At 50.1% G+C, this 17,146-nt stretch overlaps 1 protein-coding gene across 35 annotated transcripts; it reads right to left on the bottom strand.

Annotated features, from left to right (window-relative positions):
- Nucleotides 1–3,077: 3,077 nt before the first annotated feature.
- Bag6 (BAG cochaperone 6) lies at nucleotides 3,078–16,313 on the bottom strand. Of its 35 annotated transcripts, none has more exons than XM_048348065.1 (26): nucleotides 16,034–16,313; nucleotides 15,288–15,408; nucleotides 13,663–13,780; nucleotides 13,359–13,555; nucleotides 13,059–13,112; nucleotides 12,823–12,897; nucleotides 11,880–12,118; nucleotides 11,319–11,448; nucleotides 10,654–10,851; nucleotides 9,990–10,242; nucleotides 9,625–9,702; nucleotides 9,406–9,513; nucleotides 9,175–9,287; nucleotides 9,002–9,089; nucleotides 8,539–8,822; nucleotides 7,537–7,831; nucleotides 7,133–7,302; nucleotides 6,895–6,948; nucleotides 5,547–5,649; nucleotides 5,339–5,463; nucleotides 5,046–5,192; nucleotides 4,885–4,947; nucleotides 4,632–4,775; nucleotides 4,446–4,532; nucleotides 3,504–3,646; nucleotides 3,078–3,256 (listed from the first exon to the last, which is right to left on the bottom strand). In XM_048348065.1, the coding sequence occupies exons 2-26, from the start codon at nucleotides 15,393–15,395 to the stop codon at nucleotides 3,103–3,105; spliced, it is 3,528 nt and encodes a 1,175-aa protein (XP_048204022.1). In that variant the 5' UTR covers nucleotides 15,396–15,408; nucleotides 16,034–16,313; the 3' UTR covers nucleotides 3,078–3,102. The 35 variants fall into 35 exon arrangements, with proteins under 35 accessions (XP_048204022.1, XP_048204015.1, XP_048204020.1 ...); XM_048348058.1 differs by having other exon boundaries at nucleotides 4,446–4,553; nucleotides 16,034–16,311; XM_048348063.1 differs by having other exon boundaries at nucleotides 4,446–4,553; nucleotides 4,885–4,944; nucleotides 16,034–16,311.
- Nucleotides 16,314–17,146: the final 833 nt, after the last annotated feature.

The raw sequence follows: 17,146 nt of genomic DNA, 5'->3' as shown, positions 1-17,146 counted from the left end.
AAAAATTTTTTCCAAAATGATTTGGGGAATGGGGTAGTAAGTTATAATGTCATTGTGTGCTATACTGGTAATTTGAACTGAGGATTTTATATTCTTCCCACTTAAACGGTACCTTCAGTTCTGGCTCTGCCTGTGTGTGTGTGCGCGCGCGCATACCAGTCCTGGTGCTTCAACTTGGCCTGGACACTGTCCTTGAGCTTTTTTGCTCAAGGCTAGCAGTCTACTACTTATCCCACATCACCACTTGTGGCCCTGAGTGGTGAGAGTCTCCCAGACTTTGTTACCTGGGCTAGCTTCAAACCACAGTCCTCAGACCTCAGCCTCGTGAGTAGCTAGGATTACAGGCCTGAGCCACGAGAAATGGCAGTTCTGGCATTTTTGCTGGTTATTTGGAGATGAATCTTGTTTTGTCTGCCTGGCCTAGCTTCAAACTATGATCCTCAAGCCTCCTTAGTACACCTAGGATTGCAGCAGGAGCCACCAGCACCCGGCATTTGTATCTTTATAGCATGGTGCTGTGAGTAATAGCTATGGTGGGGTTTGTATATGTATGCTGGTCCTTGGTCTTGAACTCGGAACTTAGGTACTGTCTCTGAGCTTTTGTGCTCGTCTAGTGCTCTATCACTTGAGCCACAACTCCACTCCAGGCTTTTGGGGTAGTTCATTGGTGATATTACTTGCCTGAAATGGCTTCTGAAACATCCTCAGATTTCAGCTTCCTGAATAGGATTAAAGCATGAGCCACCAGTGCCCAACTAAATTTAAATTGCAGTGATAACAGACTCAAAACCCATATGGTTGGACCCTAAGTTTTGTTTGTTTTGTTTTGCTTTTTTGCTAGTGCTGGGGCTTGGGACTCTGGGCCTGAGCACCGTCTCTGGCTTCTTTTTGCTCAAGGCTAGTACTCTTGGGACTTGAGCCACAGTGCCACTTCTGGCTTTTCCTATGTATGTGGTTCTGAGGAATCGAACCCAGGGCTTCATATATACGAGGCAAGCACTAGGCCATATTCCCAGCCTGGACCCTAAGTTTTTTGTAGGTTGATTTGGGCTGGGCAAAGGCAAGTCAGCTGGTTACTAAGCTATAGGCAGTCTTTTTTTTTTTTTTTTTGCCAGTCCTGGGGCTTGGGACTCAGGGCCTGAGCACTGTCCTTGGCTTCTTTTTGCTCAAGGCTAGCACCCTACCTCTTGAGCCACAGCACTACTTCCTGCTTTTTCTGGTTATGTGGTACTGAGGAATCGAACCCAGGGCTTCGTGCATGCTAGGCAAGCACTCTACCACTAAGCAACATTCCCAGCCCCTGACTTAAGCACTGCGGGATCTTTATGAGACACTGAAAAGAGTAAAACTCCACCTGCCCAGGTTAGGAATATGGCCTAGTTGTAGAGTACTTGCCTCAGTATACATGAAGACCTGGGTTCGATTCCTCAGCATCACATATAGAGAAAAAGCCAGAAGTGGCGCTGTGGCTCAAATCCTAAGAGTGCTAGCCTTGAGCAAAAAAGCCAGGGACAGCGCTCAGGCCCTGAGTTCAAGCCTTAGGACTGGCAAAAAAAAACACTTGCTAAATGGCTTCTCTAACTGTTGTTACTAGGCCTTGCAGTCCGAGCCAGTATTCACAGAGGTTTAGGTAGAAGCTGCAAAGCTTATGATCTGGTCTTAAAAATGTGCTACAGGCTGGGAATGTGACTTAGTGGTAGAGTGCTTGCCTAGCATGTATGAAGCCATGGGTCAATTCCTCATCACCACATATACTGAAAAAGCCAGAAGTGGCACTGGTTTAAGTGGTAAAGTGCTAAGCCCCAGGAATGGCAAAAAAAAAAAAAAAAAAGTGCTACAGCTGGGTGCTGGTGGCTCACACATGTAATCCTCGCTAATCTAGAGACTAAAATCAGAATTGCTGTTAAAAGCCCAACTGGGCAGGAAAGTCCTCATAAGACATCTCCAATTAACCACTTAAAAGCTCCAAATGATAGAGCACTATCCTTGAGCAAAACTGCTCAGGGACAGCACCCAGGCTTTGAGTTCAAGCCCTAGGACTAGCACAAAGAGTTCTCGCTTAGCAAGAAAGCCTAAGAAATCAAATACCTGAGTACTGGCACAAAAATAACTTGCCCAGAAGAAAAAATGTTCTACAGTCTATTCCTCTAGCACTATCCTAAGGGGGGACTGAGGTAAAACTATCACAAGTACATCTCAAAAGGAGTAATGAATTTGCAACCATTTGTCCTTTTGGTCCCTTCGACAAGCATTTTATGACATTAAAGTTGGCGGTGTAGATCGAGCCAATGCTACATTAAAATTACATGGGTCTGCAATTGCTCAAAAATGTTTCCTATCCTAGTATATGGAAGATTTTTTTTGGGGGGGGGATAGTACTGGGGTTTGAACTCAGTTCCTTGTATTTACTAGGCACTACCACTTGAGTCACACTACACCATTTGCTTCATTTTTCAGATAGGGCCTCATTTTACCCAAGGCTAGCCTTGGACCTTAGTTCTATGGCCAGTGTAACTGGAAGTAGAGGTTCTCCATCATGGCAGGCCTGCTATTTGAGATGCACTTCTCTCCTGAGACTGATTTCAAAACGATCTTGATCTGTACTTCCCTAGTAACAGGTTATAGACATAAGCCTCAGTGCCTACCCCTTTTTTGGTAGGTCATTGGGCTTGAACTCTGGGACTGGGTGCTGTCTCTGAGCTCTTCAGCTCAAGGCTAGCACTCTACCACTTGGGCCAGAGTGGCACTTCCAGTTTTCTGGTTGTTGCTTAGATATGAGTCTCACAGACTTTCCTCCCATGGGCTGGCTTTGAAGTGCGATACTCAGGTCTCAGCCTCCTGAGTAGCTAGGATTAGAGGTGTGAGCCACTGGTGCTCAGCTACCCTCAAATGTTTTTTTATAAAATAATTGAAACAGAGCAGTTTATAAGCTCGTGTGCTGAACATGACCATCTAAACATGATTGCTGGGAGACATTACAAGCTGACTGGTATAATTCAGTTCCTAAGGAGCAGTAACTTGAGCAAGACATGTTCACAGAAGAGAGGAATCCAGACAAGACAATGGTGGACACAAAAGCCAGGAAAATCCGACTTTTATTTCTTAAATACTGTGAAGGGGGAAATGGTCCCCTGGTGAAGAAGGGCCATTGAGCAAAGAGTTAGGGATCATCAGCAAAGGCCCGGTGGGTATTAGGGAAGCGCTGGGGGGTGTAGTTGGGGTCTTCCTGCAGTCGTTTTTGTATATCAGACCGGAGCTAGAAAAAGAGAACAAGCAGGTTGAAGGTCTAGCCAAACCTCCTAATCCCAGCAAGCACACACCATCCCTCAGGAACTAATGCTTCCCCCACAAGCCATATTGCCAACAGCCCAATATGGCACCAATTGAGCCTTCCCAGATGCCATAAAGGAAGTGTTCTCTGAAAGGATGCAGGGAAAAGGGACCCTGGCCCAACCCCTCCCACTAGACCATCCCTATTCTGCTAAAAGGTGGGGGGCACCTGCTGCCTGTAGCTCTCCTGAACCTCTGGTGCCTCCAGGTCCCGGCTCAGGCTCTCAGGGCTCGTCAGGGGCCTAGCTCCGGCTGCCTTAGCTGCCCGGCTCACAGCCTCTGAGAGAAGCAGCTGGGGGCCCTCACCCTGCATCGTCTGGGGGATGGGGGATTGGGAGGGAAAAGAGGATCGATGTCAGATCCAGTGCCACCACCCAGCTCACCCTCTCCATGAGTCAACCGCTGAGTGTCTACGCTAATGGGATAAGGGAAACGGTCCACACATTGGTTTTCACTTTTTGGCAATACTAGGGTTTGAATTTGGGGTCTTGAGCTTGCTGGACAGACACTCTACCACTCAAACCATACCCTCGGCCCTTTTTGCTTTTGTAATTTTTTGAATAATTTCACTTTTTGCCCAGGCTAGCCTGGACAGCAATTGTATTTATACATAGGATGACAAGTGCACACCACCATGCCCAGCTTTTACTAATTGAGATGGGGACTTGCAAACCTCTTGTCCAGGATGGTCTTGAACCATAATCATCCCCATATCTCCACCTCCCACCATGTGACTGACAGCAGGTACGTCTTCCTGTCTTGCAAAACCCAGCAAATGTTTGGATGTGCTAAATCTGAACCAAGAGGATATGACTAGGTCACTCATATAGGAAATAGAGCTCATTTATCCATTGGAAGAAGCCTACCATAAAAGGAAATGGGCTTGAGTCACTTGGGGTTATGACAAGGAATGTAAGGGATTAAGACTGCTAACAAATAGACAAAGACAAGTTCTGTGTGGTTAGGTACCAACTACAAGCAAGTGTGAGCCCCAAAAGGTTTCCTCAGTAAATGAAAAGAGTGAACAAGAAAGTGCTCCTTCCTCTCTAAGTTTGATTCTAGGCATAAGAGGGGAGCAAGAATAGAAAGGATCCTCAAGGAAGTGAGAAACCAACCTTGCGTCTCTTGGCAGGCATACCGCTGAGGTAGGCATCACTCAGGGGCGGCTGGGGTTTCACCTTCCGCTGACTCTGAATGTCCTGCTGGATAATAGGGACCCATTCCTGTTAAGGGAAAGACCAGAAAGTAATTCCCACAACTTACAGCTGCCTCAACCCAATGGTTCACCTTATGCCACTTACTGGGGGGACTGCAGCTGCCCAAGGTTCTGTCTCGGTTGAGGCCCCATCTTGTTCATCACGGGAGCCACCCTCGGGAGCAGGGGGTGGGCCTCGGGACATGGCCTCTTCTGCTGTAGTTCCAGGGGCTGGGGAAGCATTCTCCCGCTGGGAGTCAGACGGCAGTAAGATCCAGACTTCAGAATTCTTAGCCTCCAGCCCTTCTTCCCCCAGCCCTCCAAACTCCATATGTGCTCCCTCAACCTCTTCCTGGTACCTGAGGTTCAGGGGAAGTTCGTTCTGCTCCCTGAACTTCCATTGGCTCCTCCGAAAGGGGCTGCTGAGAATGGGACAGGAAAAGGGAACAAAACAAAGCCCTGTCAGATCTGTTGGAGCTCTTGCAAGTCTCCTGACCATAGAGTGCATCAGGTCTCTTACCTGAGGAGGGTCACCAATCCTGCGAACATATCGGAGAATGGCATCAGGGCCCACGGGCATGTGCTCCAAGACCACCTGCAGTCTCAGGCCCATCATAGTGGTCAGCCAGCTCACCAAGGATGGATTCACACCACGAGACATACGACGCTGAGGGTCGAAAGGAGATGGGAAACCCAACACATCTGACCACCTTTGGCAATTTATCAGATCCAAGGTCATGGGTGGCAGTTGGGAGAATGGAAATTGTATGTAGGACACAGAAGGCTAGGGACCTGGAGTTGAGTAGTACTTACAATTCGGCCATTGATAACAGCAGCAAGCTCCATCTGCTGTCCCCCCAAACAGTGCAGGTTCAGGGCCAAGCATTCAAACAGACCCTGGTTACACAACTCCAGTAACCGGGCTCCAAATCCATTGTCTGCAATCCAGATAAAAAGAGGGAACACTGATGCCTTGCCCACCAAGATATCCCCACTTACCCTGGCCTGGTCAGCCCCTGACCTGTACAATGCAGTACATGAGCAGCAATGCTATTAAATTGCTCCTGGAGAAATTCCAGATTTGTCCGGATGATGTCCACACCTGGCTGAACCTGCACCAAAGACTGAAAGACAAAGCATACAGTAAGAACCAAGTAAGGGCCAGGCACTGGTGGCTCATACCTATAATTCTAGCTACTCAGGAGCCTGAGATCTGAGGATTGTGGTTCAAAGCCAATGTGAACAGGAAAGTCTATGAGACTCTCATCTCCACTAAACTACCAACAAAGACAGAAATGGCACTGTGGCTCAAGTGATAAAGTGCTAACCTTAAGCAAAAGAAGCTCAGGGACAATGCCCAGGCTCTGAGTTCAAGCCTGGGCACTAGTGGTTCACACCTGAATTCCTAGGAGGCTGAGATCTGAGGATTATGGTTTGAGGCCAGCCCAGACAACAAAGTCCATCAGACTTTTTTTTTTTTTTTTTTTTTTCTGTTTCTGGGCTTAAACTCAGGGCCGAAGTGCTGTCCCTGAGCTCTTTTTTTTGGCCAGTCCTGGGCCTTGGACTCAGGGTCTGAGCACTGTCCCTGGCTTCTTCCCGCTCAAGGCTAGCACTCTGCCACCTGAGCCACAGCGCCCCTTCTGGCCGTTTTCTATATGTGGTGCTGGGGAATCGAACCGAGAGCTTCATGTGGAGGCAAGCACTCTTGCCACTAGGCCATATTCCCAGCCCATCCCTGAGCTCTTTTTGCTCAAGGGTAGAACTCTACCACTTTGAGCCACAGTGCCACTTCCAGTTTTCTGGTGGTTAAATGGAAGTAAGAGTCTCACAGACTTTCTTACCCATGTTGGCTTTGAACTGCAATCCTCAGATCTCAGCCTCCTGAGTAGCTAGGATTACAGGTGTGAGCCACCAGTGCCCAGCTTCCATAAGACTTTTTTTTTTGCCAGTCCTGGGGCTTGAACTCAAGGTCTGAGCACTGTCCCTGTTTTCTGTTTGCTCAAGGCTAGCACTCTACCACTTAAGCCACAGCACCACTTCCGGCTTATTCTATATATGTGGTGCTGAGGAATCGAACCCAGGGCTTCCTGTATATGAGGTGAGCACTTTTACCACTAGGCCATATTCCCAGCCCCAGAAGACTCTTATCTCCAAAATTAACCACCAAAAGGTCAGAACTGAAGGTGTGCCAAATGGTAGAGCTCCAGGCTTGAGAGAGTAGCCAATACAAGCCTGAATGCACCTATGTACACACATATGTGTGCACACACAAACCCACAAGGTACTGGAAATGGGAGAGGAGGCAGCAGGGAACATTAACTTTTCTACCCAAACCCAGGACAGGAGGAGAACAAAGAAAGCTTACTCACAAAACTCTCCCGCACATATTCTTCCAGCCCGGTGATCAGTGTATGGGTTGCCATCTATGGAGGAACATCACAGCTTAGTCTCAAGCCTTCGCGTTCAAGACTCCCCCCACCTCCCCACTAACAAGTCCAGGGATAAGGTGATACTGCTGTAGCTTTTGTTCACGGAAAAGTAGAATTGGGAATAAGGAACAAAAGGTGTGGAGGGGAAGAGCTCTTGGGACCCTAAGCCTTCATTTACCCGGATGTTACTAGGTGTAGGTTCCTGGCCACCTAGGTAGTGCTGGTGGAAGAAGGATCGCAGCTGGGGCTGGAGTCGCTGGAGTGGCTGGAAATGTCCATGGAGAAGCATCACCACATCCACCATGGAGAAATTCTGGCACAGAAGAGAGAGCAAGGCCCCAAAGAATCCTGCAGACAGGGGCAGAAATGAGCCTTTACCCCCTAGCTTGCCCACCTGTCACCCACCCATCAACCTCATCCCATGCTGCTAATAAAGGCTATCTAGGGAGTAAGACTGTTCAAAAAGAAATGTGCTTATGTAACTGTAGCCCCTCTGTATATCCCCTTTACAATTAAAGGCAGGCAAGCTATATTCCCTGGCTACCCCTTCCTGGAGAAGACAAAGACGCTAGGTTTGCTTACCGAGGGCTCCATCAGCCCCTGGCTCGAAGATGTTGCTGGATCCACTGAGGCGCTGGATGAAGGCAGCAATACTTTCACTGCTGCCAGCCCGAGCCCCCAAGGAGCCCAGAAGGGAGCTCAGCACACCTTGCACCACTGAGGTGAAAAACTCTGGTGGCAGGCTCTCAGGACCTAGACCTCCAGGACTCCCGGCACCACCAGAAGGGGACCCTGGTGGGGGTGCAGTCTGCTGCTCTGGGGCTGGGGGTGGGGGTGGAGGGGGAGGAGGAGGGGGCGGAGGGGCAGTCTGTGTTGCCTGGCAAACAGAGAAGAAATAAAGAATAGAAGACAAGGTGAGAATAGGGACAAGGACATAAAACAGCATCAAGAGAGGACAAACAAGGGCCTGAGAAAAGGGGTGCAGAGCTATATTCTGGTCACAAACAAAGTAGTGGCATATGGCTGTAATCCCATTACTTGTCAAACTGAGGCAGGATGATTTTGAGTTTGAAGCCATCCTGGGCTACACAGTGAGATCCTGTCTAAAAAAACAAGACTAAAACACTTGTGGATAGCTATTAAATAAGAGTGATTCTAACTGATCACCTCTCTCCCTCTGAATGGGTTAGGTCAAAAAGCTACTAAACTTTTTTGTTTGGTTTTGTGTTTTTTTTTGCCAGTCCTGGGGCTTGAGCACTGTCCCTGGCTTCTTCTTTGCTCAAGGCTAGCACTCTGCCACTTGAGCTACAGCATCACTTCTGGCCTTTTTGTATATATGTGGTGCTGAGGAATTGAACCCAGGGCTTCATGTATACGAGACGAGCACTTTACCACTAGACCATATTCCCAGCCCTACTAAACTTTTTCATATCCCAAACAGAGGATTCAGAATCATTGAACTCCTATGTCCCTGGCCTTGGCATTTCATTAGGCTGTAATCCAGTGGCTAGAGAATGCCAACAATTACCAGTCTAGGCTGGATAAAGGAACAAAGGTGAAGTAAAGGATAAGTTAACCACTCACCTGTAGGAAATCAGTCATGCCCTGGAGAAAGGCAGGGACACCAGGCATTGCCACGGTGATGGTGGGAGAAGCCACACCAGGCCCGCCAGCCCCAGGCCCTGTAGGGCCCAGCAGGTTCCCCAAGAGCTGAGAGAACTGAAGATCAGCTGTGGAGGGCTGAGGTGGTGGAGGCTGAGCCGGGCCCCCAGGAGCAGGGCCCGCTGTGGTAGCTGTGTTGGTGGTACCAGCACTAGCTGAAGCTGTGGCCGGGGCAGGAGATGGGGCCATTCCCGGGGTCCCCTGAGCTGTCAGGAATCAAAGAAGAAAGGTCAATCCTGAAGAAACCCAGACATTGTAGTAGCCTCATTCTGGTCTTTGCAGCAGAAGAATAAAAACCAAGAAATTATGAGAGGAACTGGCAAGTACCAGTGAGCAGGCTAGGAAGTGGTTTTCAGATTTAAGATGGGGAAGGAGGACAACTCACCCACAAGGACAGGCTGCATAAGAAGCTGCCCCACAAGGCCGCTCACCATCTGGGCCAGGGAAGTATTCGTACCAACCCCAGAGCCCTGCTAGGGGAAACAGAGGATATCAGTCCTGTTCTTTTCCATGCCCTGATGAGAACAGCTCCTCGCTGAACTCCCCATCCTTGCTCACCAGAGCTCCAGAGCCTGGAGGTCCTCCGGGATGGGAAGGTCGAGCCTGCGGAGGGGTGGGCCGGGCAATCACAACCCGGGTGGGAGCCGTCGGGAAGCCTGGGACCTGCTGTCCTGTGGATGGTAGAAGAGAGACCCAAAAGGGCTGAGGGAGAGGCCCTTACCTGCTAGTCAACAATACCCGCCACCATGGACTATGTCCCACTCCCAGTCTCCCCTTTCAGGTCATTACCTGTGGCCGCGGAGGCAACAGCTGCCACCATGGCCTGATGAGTGATCTGGTGGGCGACGGCGTGCATGAACTCAGGGGACAGGGAGGGCAGCTGGATGAGGGTGGAGCCTGGGGGGCGGGTCTGATGTAACCTTGAACCTGGACCCCTTCAATCCCCCACGCAGCCCTACCCCTTTCTCTAACCCAGAGTTTGACCTGCTCTAATGCCCTCGTTCTTACCAAGGGTTTGGCCATGACCAGAGGGCCCTAGAGGACCTGTGGGAGCACTCGGGACACCACCAGGCTGTGCACCAGCATCTGAACAGGAAGACAGAGAACAGTCCTGAGATCAGTCATCCTGCAGGTTCCCACGCCCTTGTTCAGAAAGCCTGCCTCCCCTCCATCTACACAGACAGAAGGGCCTTGCTTCATGAAAATGAAACTCTAAGGACAAAGCAGCCCCCTTTTGCTCCTCTGCCCCTCTCCTCCCAAGGCTAACCACGAGCTCTGGCTTCCCCGTTGCCCCCACCTCACTCCTTCACACCTCCCTACCAACCCCAACCTTAGTCTGATGTTCTTTTCTGCCAGCCACTGACCAGACTCACCTTGAATATTCATATGCATCATGACCACGGGTTCCACGCTCTGGTGGGAAATCCGAATGACCCTGGGATGGCTGGCGGCTGGTGGGGGAGCTGGCCCTGGTGGGGACGTCCCCTCAGTGGAGGACTCAACAGTGGCAGAAGACGGAGCCAGGGATGAGGCCTGGCCAGAACCAGGGGTAGGTACCTCTACACTGGGAGCTGGAGGGGGCCGAGTTCCATTCCCTGTCATGGTCACAGTGGTCCCCACATTGATCTGGAAAAAGGTAGAAGTGAGAAAAATATAACATCCTAATTCAGAGTATCCCACATCTTTCATCACCACGTTTAAAAAGTCTTCTCCCGGGGCTGGGGATATGGCCTAGTGGCAAGAGTGCTTGCCTCATATACATGAGGCCCTGGGTTCAATTCCCCAGCACCACATATACAGAAAACAGCCAGAAGTGGTGCTGTGGCTCAAGTGGCAGAGTGCTAGCCTTGAGCGGGAAGAAGCCAGGGACAGTGCTCAGGCCCTGAGTCCAAGGCACAGGACTGGCCAAAAAAAAAAAAAAAAAAAAAAAAAAAGGCTCCCCCCCCCCCACCCGACCTCTCTAAGCCCAGCAGCCACTCTGGCTCAATCTACCATTCTCCACCCCATTCTCCCCTGGCTCAGCTACCCCCAGCCCACCTGAATGGGAATGGCTGCCTGCTGGAGCACCATTGGGGTGGTGTAGTGAGACATGGGCCGAACCACATGCAGGTGCCGTGGGGGTGCACAGGCCAAATTGCAGCGCAGGTCAGACAGTGCCACAAAGGTGTTCCCCAGCAGCCGCAGACTCTCCCCCACCAGGTTGATCAATCTCTGGTCTTCTTCACGGCCTTCATGCTGTGCCCCAGGTCAAACACAGGAAAAGCAGGAAATAGTAAGCTGGAATTCACCTCACTGAAAACATTAAACTGAATTCGACCTCACTAGCAACAGTATGCCATGTTCTATAAGGTTTCAGTATATCCCTGTGAACTTCTGCACGAACCAAAGCTTAGCAGGTAAATTCTACTTAATACACAAAGAATACACTAAGACAAACTAAACAAGGGATAGTTAAGTCATCATCTACTACTCTTCCTTACATTTCAAATTTCCTACACAATTCAAGGACAAGACACTGGTAATGGCCAAGACTTATCATCTGCTCTGTATGGGAGGAAAGATCACATGCCTATCTAGAGGGATTTTGTTGTGATCCTGTTTAAGGGAGTAAACGGTTATCTGCATCTCACCCTGCTCTGAGTACTGGAGGGAATAGGATAAAAAGGAGAGAGAAGAAAGGAAGAGAGTCATGAGAGGCTCACATTGTTGTTGTAATCTGTGGTGGCAGCAGCACCCAGAACCTCATAGTAGCGCTGCAGGAAGGGCTGAAGGCGGCTCTCCAGTCGCTGCAGCTCCTGGAGCACCTCAACATACTCCGCAGGGGAAGGATGGCTGCGGACAATCCCCAGGGCAGTGAGCCAAGGCTGCCCCCAGAGCACCCACCTCCCAGTCCACAGGTGCCCATCTACCCTCCTGGATTCCTAACCCAATAGACTAGGAGAGCTTCTGTTTTTTTCCTCCCCCACATGAGAAGGTAGAAAAGAACTGCTCTCACCTCCTCCCCACAAACCCGTGCTGACAACAGAAAGAAATGACAATGAATTTTGATCAGGTTTGGAAGACACAATTCAGAGATCCCCTTGTCCCAGAGAGAGCAAGGCTTCTGCTCAGCTGCCAATCCTAACTTCATGTACCTCTCCAAGAGTCCCACCTTGCCTCACAGTGCTAACTCTACAAAGGACCGGAGCAGCACATCACACCTCTCCTGGTCCTCAGGTTGCACTCAGGAACCCCCCAATCCCAAGATCCCCTCCATATCGTACTTGGGTACATTAGTCTCTGGGGCAGGTGTTGGGCCCACTGGGGCAGGGCCAGAAGGTGCAAGCTCTGGGCTCTGGGCTGGGGCACGCTCCTCTGTTTCTTCTGCCTCCATGGGCTCCCGTGATGGTGCTTCACCTTCAACTGACTCTGATGTTTGCGAGCTCAAGGATACTATCTCCGGGGCCATGGTTGGCGCCTGGGGAGGGAGCTGACTGGGCTGTGCTTGGGATCCCCCTCGACACTAAATGTGGAGGAAGAGTTAAGAGAACAAAGGCCAGAATAAGACTGCTGCCACGTTCTACTCAAACTACAGAAGTCAAGAGTGAACATGGCATTTTAACCAGCCTCCTTCAAAGGCAGGACTCGAGATTCATATATTTGATTCCCCAGCAACAGTATATGACTGTCAATACTCGACACACAATAAATGTCTGTAATATCTGTAAGTGAATCACCAACAAAGAGTAAGGACTGTGAATTCATAAACTCAACCACAAGGAAAGGCCACAGGTTGTAGCTACAACACAAACAAGTACAATGAGGACATACTGATTCTGAGTATGATAGTAAGGAAATTAAAATTTGTGGAATGTTCTGAGCATGATGTGTACATCTGGAATCTCTACACTCAGGAGGCCGAGACAGGAGGATTACAAGTTTATGGACAACCTGGGCTACATAGTGAGACTGTCTCAAAGAAACAAAAATTTGTGTTTCTTTCAATGGAGAGATTCTATGAAATTATCTGACAAGTCTGAAACAAAAGCCCAGATACCAGGCATCACAAGTGCTGGCAAGGACAAGATAGCCTCAAAAAGATACATTTTTCTGCTTAAAAGAACAACTGTAAAGAGACCAGATTAGGAAAACAAAACTGTGCCCCCAAAACTGGGCCACAAATAAAGAGGGACACAGAAGAAATCCCAGCCAAACTTGCCCACTTACCTCCATCCGGGACAGTAAGGTCTGTATATCCCTTATCATGTGTTGAGCCATCACCAGCCGAACCCGGGGCTCACTCTACAATATGAGACGGATGATCAGGGTGGGTTTGAGATAAATCCATGAGTTTCACCACCTACTAAACCAGATCCCAGGCATCTCCTCAGCCAGGTCCTCCCCCATCTGATGGCCTCTTTCTCCCAGATCCCCTTCCCTGACCCTCCCAGGCCCCTCAATACCTGAATCGGGGCCTGTTCCATGTTGATGTGAACATCCACAGCAGAGCCGTCACTCTGGGGAAAGGGTAAGGGAAGTTGTTCTGGGAGAAGCCAGATACTAAGGCCTCCATAATTCCAACTCAGTCTCTGAAATCCCAACTCTTTTTCTCAAAAAAAATAGGCCAATATCAGACTAGAGGGCCCTCCAAATGCAATCTAAACACAGAAAAAAATCTATCTTATAAACCCCCTGCTGCTACCACAAGCAAACCTACTCTGCCCTTTCCCAAAAAAACTCGCACATATAGAACCAAGGCTTACAGGAAGATTGAAGGTTCCAACCATGACATAGCTGTTGGCATTCCGGTCATGAACAGAGGCCCCAGGGCCCCGAGTACCAGGCAGGGGTCCACCACCATGGGTGGCTGATGTAGATCCTGTCCCAGAAGATGCTCCAGAAGGGAGCTGAGTCTGAGGAGGAGCTCGTTCCACCAGGTGAATAACCTTTCCCCCAACATCTGCAGAAAAAAAGAAGATAACACACCAAAACAGGTAAACTCAAAGCCTCCACTCATACCTCTGGGACAAGAGCCTCAGCCTCTGAACTGGCTCCCCACCCTCTTACTGTATTCCTGGAGCTTCTTATCATCTTGCAAAACTCGTCCCTGGTAGATGAGACGTTGTTTCTCAGATGGGATGCTGACAGATGCAGCAATATGCTCCTTAAACTCTTTTACATTCATCTACAGGGATAACAAGTAACACATAGGAATCAGAATGGAGGAAAAGGGACACCTCACTTGTGGAAGCTAAGGGTGAAAAACACTATAGAATCACTATCCAACTACTTGCTAAGGAAATTAATTACTGAGCAAAGCCAATAACTGAGACCTGTCCAAATTCAGGCAACAAACTTAATGAAACTTGCCAAGTGCTTGTAATTCTCGCTACTAAGAAGGCTGAGATCTAAGGACCCAGTCCAGGCAGGAAAGTCCAGGAGACTCTTATCTCCAATTAGCCAGCCAAAAAAAAAAGAGGGAGAGAAAAGAAACCAACATTCCTTCTCTCCAATCTTTGGTCTGGATCCCAAAGGACTATGTCTAAAGATACAAATAACCCCTTCCTAAACACAAAATAATACCAGATTATTCCCTCTAATCTCAAAGATAAAAGCAATAGCAAAGGGGGCTGGAATATGTCCGAGTGGTAAGAGTGCTTGCCTTGTATACATGAAGCCCTGGGTTCGATTCCCCAGCACCACATATAGAGTGCTAGCCTTGAGCAAAAAGAAGCCAGGGACAATGCTCAGGCCCTGAGTCCAAGGCCCAGAACTGGCAAAAAAGAAAAGAAAAGAAAAGAAAAGACAAGACAGAGTGGGAATACAGGCTAAGGAAAACCAATGAAAAAGGTAAGAAGGGAACAAAGTGCTGGGGTCGGGGGGCAGATAATAGTTTAGATGTAGAAAAAGAAAGCAAAGGGGATACTTTTTAAAAATTTTTTGCCAGTCCTGAGGCTTGGACTCAGGGCCTGAGCACTGTCCCTGGCTTCTTTTTGCTCAAGGCTAGCATTCTACCACTTGAGCTACAGTGCCACTTCTGGCTTTTTTCTATATATGTGGTGCTGAGGAATCGAACCCAGGGCTTCATGTATCCAAGGCAAGCACTCTACCACTAGGCCATATTCCCAGCCCCGAAGGGGATACTTTCTTACTAAGCAAATGACTTGAAAAATACCAAAATATTTACATGAACCTGATCACAAAAGCCTATATGATCCTTCATGTTTTAGAAAACTACAAACTATTCATAAGTTTGCCTCTAAAAAATACAGGAGTAAAGCCATAAATGTCCAAGTTGTTCAAGAGATTCCAATTATTCCACAGACATTATTCCTTCTATTCAACAGTCTGTTAGGGCTCTACTTTTACATGATTTCCTGTCTCGTATACATAGTATACACCTGTGACCTATTTGTTTATACGAAACAGTTGTTTGAAGTATTTGTGAGCTATTTCCCCTCCAAAGGGCTGAAGCTGTGCCCATCCCTCCAGAGCTCTACCAAGGTAAAGGCAGAACAAAATCTGCCTCATTCAACATTAACCATTTAGCTCAACAAAACGCATCAGATGATGTACTATGTAGAACATGAACAAAGGAATCGATAAAAAGAGCATTTAAGGACAAGAAAACTAAGATCTCCTCTAAGGAAGAAAGAGTTAATGGATATCTCCCCAAAATACTGGGGTCTCACCTGAGCCCCTACAATAAAGGTCCGGGTCTGAGAGTCCAAGGTCTTCACCAACACCTCCAAGCTGTCAGGCTCCTCCATAGCGGTACTGGTACTATCACTAGGCTCCATGGCCGACAATTCTCTGAGGAAGACCGAAGGGAGTCAGGTCCTCGGTCGCCCGTAGCAGATTTTATATACCCGGAAACCTCCCTAGTCTGAATCTCCGCCCCTATACCTAAAAAGTTCCTGCTGCAAAAGCAAACACACTCACACCCGCCCTCATCCCTCGTCTGATTCCGGGGCACCCGGAGAGAAACACAAAGGGCAGGAGACCGACGGCATAGGGAGCGAAAGGACGGGGAAATGGGAGGGGCTCCACAACGCCAATCACGACAAGGGAGGGCCAGCCCGGCTGGGAATCAGGAAAGGAAGCCGGAGAGGAGTGTCATCACCAGTTACAGGAGGGCCAGGGCCGGAGAGCTCTCCCCGGACAACGCGAGAGCGAGGGTCGCGCCAGAATTGGCGCAGAGAGAAGCTTTGCGCACGCGCGCCACGCCCATCGAACCCGCCTAAATCACTACGGACCCCAGACCGAACTCACTGGGGGCTGGGCCCCGCTAAGTGGCGGGTTCCGCTTCCGCCTCCCGCGGACGTTCCAGCAGAACGGCTCACCTCACAAGCGGCCGGCCACACATTCACATACACATACACGCCCCGAGCACCACCACCAGCACCCTGCGGCTCCGCCCCCGACCTCCCCGCCGTACCGTCACTTCCGGTCTCCCCTAACTTGCCACCGAAGGCCACTTCCGTTTCCCCGTTAGTATTTGGGGCTCTCAAGGCGGTACTTCCGGCTTCCCCCAGGTCTTCAAGATTTACTTATGTGGGGCACGATGAGAAAGTCCGTGGCCCCAAATACGGAGTTCCTGGGGGGCCAGACGGGCCGGGGTCGGCCTGGATGGGAGAGAGCCGAGCACCCCGAAGAGCCGCCGCCGCCGCCGTCTCTCGGGGGACCGTACTGCGCCTGCGTGAATCTCGCTACGCACGCGTAACATTAAGCACCTCCCTTCCCCCCCCTCCACTTTGTGTTTGTGCTTCCTTAGTACGCACGCGTAGAAGAGAGCGCCCTGAGGTTGAGGTGTCTATGGTATTGCCTGAGGGGGAAAAAAAAAAAGAATTGGGACTATTTTTTGTTCGGGAGAGACTACGAGCAATTGTATTGGACCCTAGAGTCTGGAGAACTACGATGCCCCTTAGGTTAAACTTTTGGCAGGCAGAGGGTTGCAGGCGGCACAGTCCTAGCCACCTAAGCCTCAGGTAGGCGCCCCAGCCCGCCCTCTGCGCCCTGGAGCCTGAGCCTCCGGAAGTCGCCCTCTCCCGCGGTCAGTTGGGGGCGGCTCGCGGGCGGCTGTGTCGTCTGCGGTGCAGTCGTTGGGCCGGAACGCGGTGTGGCGGGGGAGGGCGTTCCTGCAGGCCGTCGGCGTCGCCTTAGTCTTCGGCGGCGCTGGGTCGATGGCACACTCCGTGTTTTAGGGGAACGGAGCACGCCGCTGCCTTTCTGGACTTCTGTCAAAGGAAAAGGGCGCCTCGGAGTTCGGAGACGAAGTCAAAGGAGAACCGCCCGGGCTGGGGATGTGGCTTCGCGGGAGAGCGCTCGCCCAGCACGCCAGAAGCCCGGGGTTCCGTTCCTCAGCGCCACACACACAGAAAAAGCTGGGAGGGGCGCTGTGGCTCCAGGGGCAGAGCGCTAGCCTTGAGCAAAGAGAAGCCAGGGACGCCGCTCAGGCCCTGAGTTCAAGGCCCAGGACTGGCAAAAGGAAAGAGCTGCCAAAAGGCTTCTACAGGGCGGGGGAGGGGTGATCCCGGCCACTCTGCCTTTC

Source organism: Perognathus longimembris, chromosome 6 (assembly GCF_023159225.1).
Source record: "Perognathus longimembris pacificus isolate PPM17 chromosome 6, ASM2315922v1, whole genome shotgun sequence".
NCBI lineage: Eukaryota > Metazoa > Chordata > Mammalia > Rodentia > Heteromyidae > Perognathus > Perognathus longimembris.
The sequence above is the reverse complement of the archived record's forward strand: the minus strand, read 5'-3'. Positions and strand labels throughout refer to the sequence as shown.